Raw genomic sequence first — 9,728 nt, forward strand, 5'->3', positions numbered from 1 at the left:
TACCATATACAGATAAACCACCTTCTTTAAAATTTTTGAGAGAAAAGGCAACTTTGAAACTGGCCTAAAATTTGAAAGGTCGTTAGGGTCTAAGTTGTTCGTTTTAAGAAGAGGTTGAATGACGGCATGTTTAAAGGCAGCTGGAACACACTCTAAGTGAAGGGAAAAGTTAACAAAACCAGCTACCCATGGACCAACAACGGTAAAGACCTCTTTCAAAAGTCTGGATGGGATAAAGTCACCAGGACAAAATGAAGGCCATGGGTGTAGAACTAACTCAGAAATATGAGAAACAGACACAGATTCAAAACACTCTAAAACAGCAGGAGATGCATGTGAAATAACAGGATCAGGGTTGCGTACAGGTAAGAACCTGACAGAACTTGTATTTTAAAAACCTTTCACATAGTGAAGCAGAAGGAGTCAAGCAAGATGAATCATGAGGATTTAAAAGCGAGTTCAAAGAATTAAAAAGAGTTAGAGGCTTACTGATATTTTCAGACACAATATTTAAGATAAAATGAGTCTTTGCATTTTTGACAGCAACTTGATATTTGGATAAACAATCTTTTAACAACTCCAAGGAAATATGATCCCGTCTTTTTCCACCTCCTTTCTTCACGCCGGCAGCTGCATCTGAGTGCACGAGTGTGATCATTCAGCCAGGGCTCTGTAGCTAGTTTAGCGCAATTAGATTTAAAAGGAGCAATAAGATCTAAAATTACCTAATTTCCCTCTGGGATCAATAAAGTATTTTTGAATTGAATTGAAAATATTAGTACAAACAGAATTAAAACCATCCAGAAGCTGATCAATATTTTTAAACTGGTGGACATCCAAAGAAGGAAGCTCAAAATCAGTAAAAGCAGCTTTAAAATTTGAGGCTGTCTGTGCGTTGATCAGGCGACGGGAGCGCACAAAAGGTGCGCAAATCAGGCACAGGCTTCACAAACTTAAAATTCAAATAAAACAGGCAGATGATCAGAAATACTGGAATCAATAATTTCATTAACATGTCCATGTAAACCATAAATTAAAACCAAGTCCAAAGTATGTCCCTTTTCATATGTTGGACCGCTCCCTAACTGATTCAAATTAACACCATATCGTAAAAAAGCATATCGTACAAACACGACAATTATCTTATGTCTGGCAACACTGCACAGTTTTTAAAACAACGTAGAGTTGTCCCACCTCGTTCAAATCTGTGTGTGTGTGTGTGTGTGTGTAAAGGTTTTTCCTACAACGTGGGGAAATTTTTCCCAAGAAAGCAGCCTCGTGGGGACGTAAGTGCATCATGGTTTAGGTTAGTTTTAGGGTCCTGTGAGGTTAATTTCAGGGTAAATGGTCTGGGTTAGGCTATAAAGTCTTAAAATGGAATGGAAGTCAATGTAAGGTCCCCACAGGGTTGAAGAACAAACGTGTGTGTGTGTGTGTGTTCTCTCCAGCAGCACCCACGGTCATCTGAGCTGCGGAGCAGAGTGTAGAGACACTCCGAAAACCTTTGAGTAAAATAGTATTTAAGCAAAATATAGGAAAACTAGATACTGCATAGCGGTAACATAATGACCCCTGCATGCACAAATGCACCAGAACTCAGGAATCTTTGTTCGTAATAAATGTCATGCTACTAGGTGTATCCCTAAATTGTAGTGGCTGAGTGGGGTGGGAGTGGGGGGGGGTATTGGTTGACCTGATGGATAGCCCCTCACCAGGGCTAAACAACCAACAACAATCTGAAGCTCCTATGTTTAACAGTTTCTGAGTTATAAGCATTTTTGCATGTCCAGACAACCCCTCTTTGAAAGGAACCCCTCCTCAAATATGGGGTCTATCGTAAAACAGTTGGCTGTCAGAGTGTAGGTCAGACTCATCTACAGTCCTGCCAAATTTCACGTTGATCGGTGCAGCCGTTTATGTGCTATGGTTGACCAAAAATCACTGAAATAAATAAATAAATAAACAAACAAACAAACAGTAGGAAAACAATGACTCCCACTCATAATAATGTGTTCAAAATCTGCTCAGTTTCATTTTAAAAGTGTAATCCAGTAAATTAAATCATAAAATTGGGGAGAGGCTGCTATAGTGGCTTACATATGGGGCTGAGGTAGGTGAGCAATGATATAATGTTCATAACCCAGAAGACACAAAAAAATACACCTGCGGTAGAAAGTCGAAATGAAGAAATTTAAATTTGTGTGAAAAGCATAAAGTTTGTGATTTAGGCAGCTTAAAAAATCGTTAACTAAAAAACTCACTGTATGTTATACATTTTTATAATTACAATGTAACAGTTTATTGTGTTGGGACAAATTAAAGTCAAAAAGAAGTGTATTTTAAAAACAAAGACCAGCCAAAACAAAATATCATGGTATCTCTATAGCCAATGATATCACTTGACCCATCCCTAACTCAGCAGCAGCTAAATTGGAAATGGAAATTCAAGTTCGCCATAGGCTCCATTGCAGCTGGGTCCAAGGTGTGAAGATCAAGAGATTTACCACCCAGGTGTAAAACTAACACACCTGATCCTGGTGACCAAATGCTTATTATGGACCTGAAGGAGGAGGTCCTTGAATTATTGAAGGCATAAATTGTTACGCTGCTCAGATCCAAGCTGAAGACTGGTCTGGCTGAAGATTTTGAAAACATCAAATCCAAGCTACAGCCAGTAAAAAGAAAGCTAGCAATTAACACTGCTGTGATTCACTTTGTCATAGAGACAATGAAAACAACGGTCACATTTGGAGCAAAAGTTTCATCACACTTGGACGACATGCCTTTGCTGCTAATACAAACACACCAGCAGCCATCTCCAAACTTCTGAGAGATTTAAGTATTGAAAATAGACAAAGACATCCTGATCAACAGATCCTACAGAGGTTTGCAACTGAGGAGCTAGGATGGTAAGCCCCATGCCATTGAATGAAACTCCACTACTATCAGGTTTGTGTTGATATCTTTCATTGCTCAAAGAAATCAAGGCTGCACCAGTTTAAAGGGGTAAACGGGGGGTAACAGTTCTTTTATGTCTTTGTTTTAACATGTTGATCTTGTGTTTTTTATTCACAAACAGCATTATTATGGCTGGTTTGTCTGTCTTACTTCTTTGTAAAGTGGGTGGCAGGCTTCAATTTGGTGTCTGTCCACAAATTGAAGTCTATTTTATGAACGGATGTACGGACGGGTCACTTGGTAGGTGAATGAATGGATGGATGGATGGGCGGACGGACGGGTCAGTTGGTGAGTGGGTGGATGGATGGATGGATGGATGGATGGATGGATGGATGGATGGATGGATGGATGGATGGATGGATGGATGGATGGATGGATTCAACACCTGTAGACCTGGTTCTACATCAGTCCGAACTTTATATTACAGACTGTACATACAACACCTGTTGACCTGGTTCTTTGTTATATTATTATTCCATCTTTTATTAGTTCATATCACTGTTACTTACAGTTGTAGTTATATGAGATAGAAACTTGGAGATGGCAGAATATCAGTGAGTCTAATTTCAGGCATTTCAGTCTTTTCAAATGTGAATGATAAATGGCCTGAACTTACTGTATATAGTGCTTTATCAAGTCCCTACAGACTCCAAAGCACTTCATACAACAGACATTCAATCATTCATACACATATTCACACACTGATGATGGTCAAGAACATTGGTAGCCACAGCTGCCCTATGGTAGACCGACACAAGCAAATTTTTGTTCATCATGAGAAGCTTCATCAACTATTAAAACTCAGTAACACCTCCTGGAGTTACCCAACTCCTTCACAAGAAGCTTAAAATCTGATTTAACTAAGTGATGGTAGGGTCAACATAATTGACAACTTTGATTATAAAAAAAAATAGTTATTTTAATGTTAATGCATCATATTTATCCATGTACGTAAATGTTCATTTGTAACTGCAATGTAACACATGAACTGCTCTGGGGATTTTATCGTTCTGTTGGGGATTTCAATTCCCATGTGAGCAATGAGAAATTTATCCAGAAGGGGGTGATTTGGAAGAGCACTCTCCCTGATCTGAACCCAAATGGTGTTCTGTTGTTGAACTTCTGTGCTTAGTACGTGTTGTCCATAATGAACATCATGTTTGAGCGTATGGTGTACCATAAGTGTATTTGGTACCAAGCCACCTCAGGCCAAAGGTCAATGATGGATTTTTGTAATTGTGTTGTGTGACCTGCGGCCCTTATGTCTTGGACATGGGTTAAGAGATGGGCAGAGCTGTCAACTGATCACCACCTGGTGGTGAGTTGGATCTGATGGCAAGGGAGGCTGCCGGACAGACCTGCTAAACTCAAATGTATATTGAGGGTGAACTGGGAACTTTTAGTGGAGTCTGTATAATTTTCAATTCAAACCTCTGGGAGAGTTTTTCACATGTTCCAATAGGACAAGGACATCAAATTCAAATGGACCATGTTCAGGGCCTCCAATGCAGATGCAGTTTTCAAAGTGAAGGAGGCCTTCAGGACTTGGCTGTCCTGCAGAACTCTTGAAGCAGCTGACAGGTACAGGGTGACCAGAAGGATTGTGATTTCTGTGGTTGCGGATGCTCATACGTGGACATGGAAGAAATTTGGGGAGACTATGGACAAGGACTTTCTGTTGGCCCAGACTGGAGATATTGTTGAGTGGTGGAAGGAACAATTCAAAGATCTCCTCAATCCAGCCTCCATGTCAACCTTTGAGGAGGCAGAGTCTGAAGACTCTGGGGAAGACCAGTCCATTACCATGGCAGAGATTAATGAAGTAGTCAAAAAGTTCCTTGGTGGCAGGGCACCAGGGGTGGAGGAAATTCGCCCAGAGACGCTGAAGTCTCTGGATGTTGTCGGGCTGTCATGATTAACACGTCTCTTCAATATCACATGTAGAACTGGGACACCTCCTGTAGAATGGAAGATTGGGGTGGTGGTTCCCATTTTTAGAAAGGGGACCGGAGAGTGTGTTTTATCGTGGGATCACACTTATTGACCTGTTCAGAAAGGTTTACTCCAGGGTGTTGGAAGGGAGGCTCCTATCAATAGTCAAATTTTGGATATAAGGGCAGCAATGTGGTGTCTGTCCTGGTCGTGAACAGTGAACAGAGTTTTACCCTTGCAGAGGATCTCAAAGAGCAGCTGTGGAGAGGAGGGTGTTTAGTTTTGGAACCAAAGGGTCTCATATCTGCTTTATGACAATGATGTGGTTCTGTAGGCATCTTTGGGCCAAGACCTTCAGCTTGTACTGGGCAGTTTGAAGCCGAGTGTGAAAAGGGTGGAATGTCCTCTCTGGGTTGTGGTGGGCGTGCCTCTACCTCAAGTGGATGAGTTTAAGTATGTGGGTGCCTTGTTCTTGAGTGATGGTAGAATGAAGCAGGAGATAAATCAAGTAATTGGGACCTCTTACTCAGTAATGAGGGCTATTCGGTGGGTCTTGGTAAAATAAGAGTTCAATTGAAAAGTAAATTAGAACAGTAAAAATCGTAATTATTTTCTTGTATTCAGTGATTTTTTTTTTGTCTTTAATGTGCATTGATCATGTGTGTTACAGAGTGAATGATAGACTAACATGAAAACCCAGTTAAATAAAAACAAAAATGTGGATTGTCCTGTTTCTAATGGGCTAGCTGGAGAACTAAAAGTAGTGCTGACAGTGTCATGATGGTAACAGTGGCATAAACAAGGATTAGTTTATACTTGGTTTAGTTTCAGTTAGTCAGTAACAACTTTTGAATTGTAGTACACACAAACTGGTGTTCATACATCTGTTCAGCAACAACATTTAAAAAAAAATAATAATAATAAAAAATAAACCAAATCCCTAAAACGTGGCTTTATTAGATCCAAACAAGAGGAACTAAACTCAGGAGCAGAAGTAATACCTGGTAGAGGCAGTTGACTATTGCCTGGTAGAGACAGTAGACTAATGCCTGGTAAAGAAAGTAGAATAATACCTGATAGAGACAGTGGCAGACACTGCGAAGCTGTGGTGGAAACTCGCTGGATGAACCAATAATGGCGTGGAAGAAGCGCTCAGTGATCTGCAGCAAGTTCCTCTGGTTCTCCTCCAGGTTTTCACCTTGTTCCAGCCTAATGAGACAAAATACACCTCCTTCAGTTAGGTTCAAACTGCAGCAGATGAGGTCACAAACTACCCAGCCCTCAAACCATCCATGCAATATGAAGTGAAAATAATGCAACCATCATTGAGTTATCCTTCATGAAAACATCTCAGTCCTGGAGTGACTGGTTCATCACATGTTTTATCTTTCCTTTTTTTACCGTGTGCTGTCCGGCAATGTGAAACTCGGAATTGATGTCTTGAGTGTCTAAATGAAGCCCAACACTTTTCACAAGTGCAATTCCATTTCGGTACCTAAAGGCATCATTGCGACCGTATTGGCATAAGAGTGGTGAGTTTTTCATGTTTGTCCTGAACGCAGCATCGCGCAAGAGCGTAATGACGTCAGCAGCTGCTGCTTCAGTTCAGTCTGAAGCTTGAAAACAAGCTTCGCAGCTCCTGGAGTAAAACTTGCCAAACAGACCACCTCTGAATTATCTGGTGGATTAATTATCTTGTGAACATGACGTTCACTTGCTCAAAGTAAATAAAGTACCGCCACTTTCTTTATTTCATCCACCATTAAACAGAGAGTGGTGTTAGGTCGAGCCGCGTTCCCCCATCAGACGGTTCCCCCATCAGACGGTTCCCCCATCAGACGGTTCCCCCAGCGTCTGAAACAACAGAGGAGCTTCCCGACACACGTCTGACCTAAAGAGCACAAGCAGCCAACAAGTGTTGGACGTGTTCTGGATGTTCAAAACGTAGCTTAAATACCTTTGATTTATTTTAACTGCATCCTCTTTTGTTTATTTGATTTAAACTTATTTGCCTTCCATGGATCGCCCCACATAATTTTCCACATAATTTTCCTAGTGGGGAAATGACATCAATAGAAACACGTGGAGCTGGATTTTAATTTGTGTAATAAGACAAAACAGTCTTGTTGTTTTCAACAGTTTTCACCTTAAAGAAATAAGTTACACAACTGATGTTACAATACAAAGAGTTGGATGTTGTCTTGATATTTGTAAATTTTACATATTGAGAAATATGTTAAATAAAAAATAATAAAAAAATGTTTATTATAGTTTTTCCAGAGTGACTTGAATTTTGCATGATTTAGTTCATTTGTTAGATTGTTAACATCTTGYACTATATTTCTTTTASTTGAATTTTATATGCTTTGGTTGAGATTTTATGTTGATGTTAAATCTTTTAAGCTTTTTTTTGTTAAAGAATTGACTCTAGAGTGCATATTTTGTGTCCATGAAAAAACTATTAAAGAAAATATTACAATATTCAAGAACTGTTATTGTTAATTAGATGAAAATATTTTAAATTTCCAGTGCACTCACATCAGAATAACTTATAGATTTGTTGTTAGAATAATCGATTAATCAAAAAAAATCGTTAGATTAATCAAGTAGAAAATAATCGTTTGGTACAGCAGTACCAGTCTAGTGCCTAGTGCCTGCCACTAGTCTCGTGCCACTTTATGTTCAATAAATTGGGCCCCGAGGTCAAAAAGGTTAAGTACCCCTGGTTTATACTACGCAGAGTGTAAAATCAACAAAAGTTTATTTTATAATGTGAATGGGTTAGCAAATCCTATTAGGAGGTAGAATTTAGCTCTAAAGTATCGACTGTTATCCCTCTGCCTGCCCTAGAGTCATCTGATTTATGCTTTATTTTTTTATGTGTACCATCCAAAATAAGGTGATTCTAGCAACAAAGATCACTTTACCCAACCTTCAGCTTTGACCCCATAAATGTTTTCAGACCACCGTTGGGCCAAGAACAATTATTATGTCAATTATGACTGAAATCAATAGCTGCACACAGGACAGTCTGATGGATGGAATTTCGTATCCAGTAACAGAGACTGACAACCAAAGAACAGTATGCCTCTGGGGAGGAGGCATAATTAAAAAATATATTTTTATTATCATCATTTTTTTTTAATAAAACACATTTATCACAACAAGAACATAAAACACTTAAAAACTTAAAATGGAAATTTCTCATTCTCTCATTCCCAAGGATCTAAAAGAAGTGGAGCAATTCTAATCTAAAGCAGACTTAACTTGGAGTGCATGAAGAGAAAAGATGAGGAGGGGAGGTTTGTGTTACTCAAAGGCTATTTGGAGGGTGTTTTAATCACTTTTATTAACGTATATGCCCCCCAGGATCGGAGATGAAATTTTATAAACATTTTTTAATTGCTTGCTAGAAGCACAGCATTGTGATTATGGGAGATTTATACATTCAGCTCAATTCATCCATAGATACATAAAATCCAAACATCTTAGGGATAAACAAAATAACAAAAAATGTTAACATAATTAAGAAGGTGATAGGGCTCCTAGATGTTTGGAGAGAGTTAAACCCTATTAAATAGACTATATTGTTTTCTCCCACCCACATTCATTTTACTCTAGACGGAACTATTTTTGTGAAAGTAGAATTAAGGATACATACAAGTACTTTACATCCTCAGAGAGTGAAACAGAGAGACATTTCAGTCACAATGTCAAATTCTGGAAGGTGCTCATAAAATTATTATGGATAAAAACCTGGAGATAGAAATACAAAAAGAAGAAAAAAAATTTTTTTTAATTATCAAGTGAAATAAAAAAGGATATTTTTACTACAGCAGTATTTAGGGCTGCACAATACATCAAAAATTTATCATCATTGTGATAACAGCCGGTGCAATATGCATATTGCAAAAAAAACCTGCATAAATTGCAATAAATGGTTGGCTCAAAAGTTTGCATTTCTACATTTTGTCACTCAGACAGAAGCTTGAAGTATTTCACCAATCAAATGGAGCCCTTCATGTATTTGGACAATTGAAAAAAATTGCCTTATATTTTAATAAATTCATGCTGGAATGGAAATTATTAGTATTTTTGTTGCTGTTTTTTGCTCTGAACCCAGAACAGAAAAACATCAATACAACATTCTTAATTTTTCATTTATCGCAAGCCATTTCGTCATCACAATATTAAGCACAGTTATCGCACATCGCAGGTTTTCCTAATATCGTACAGCCCTAGCGGTATTTGGAAGCAGGAGGCAGATCTGCCAACTCACTGACCTACAAGCTAAAAAATAACAAATAAAAAAATACAATGTCCTGATGCATCTCAGTAATCCAGGTAAAAAATCAAAAAGAAAAAAAATTGTATAGGTCTTCTGGACGGGTTCTTCTCTAATGAAACATTTCATCTCTTCTCCAAGAGACTTCTTCAGTCTGAGAGTTTCAGGCAAAATTCAGGCTTTTGTAATGTGACTGATACTCACATCACATGGCTATCGTTGACACCTAATTAACATTAGGTTGGGTTAGTTATTCTGAACCAGAAGGACTATGAAGATAAGATCATGACACTCCTTAGCAACACGACCACATACGAGCCGCTGAAGAGAGATCCAGGAAGTGGTTACAAGAAGAAACTAATAGATTGCCTGAAAAGTTTAGAACAGGACAAGGCTATTAATTGGATTCTGTATCACAGACTTTACCCAGGTGAGGCCACTCCTAGTCTGTATGGTTTACCCAAAATTCACAAACAGGATGTACCGGTAAGACCCATTGTCAGCATGATCAAGTCTGTCACTTGTTTTTAAATATCTGACGTCTATACTTGGT

The 9,728-nt window shown here is 38.7% G+C and overlaps 1 protein-coding gene across 1 annotated transcript in view; it reads right to left on the reverse strand.

The window, feature by feature from the left end:
* The window catches only part of LOC106526575 (neurofibromin), a 145,701-nt gene that overhangs the window by 70,398 nt on the left and 65,575 nt on the right, over positions 1-9,728 (reverse strand). The window contains exon 29 of the mRNA XM_014021210.1: positions 5,964-6,099. Coding sequence (XP_013876664.1) covers positions 5,964-6,099 — 136 coding nt within the window. The remainder of the gene's footprint in view (positions 1-5,963; positions 6,100-9,728) is intronic.

Source organism: Austrofundulus limnaeus, unplaced genomic scaffold, assembly GCF_001266775.1.
Source record: "Austrofundulus limnaeus strain Quisiro unplaced genomic scaffold, Austrofundulus_limnaeus-1.0 Scaffold282, whole genome shotgun sequence".
Classification (NCBI taxonomy): Eukaryota; Metazoa; Chordata; class Actinopteri; order Cyprinodontiformes; family Rivulidae; genus Austrofundulus; species Austrofundulus limnaeus.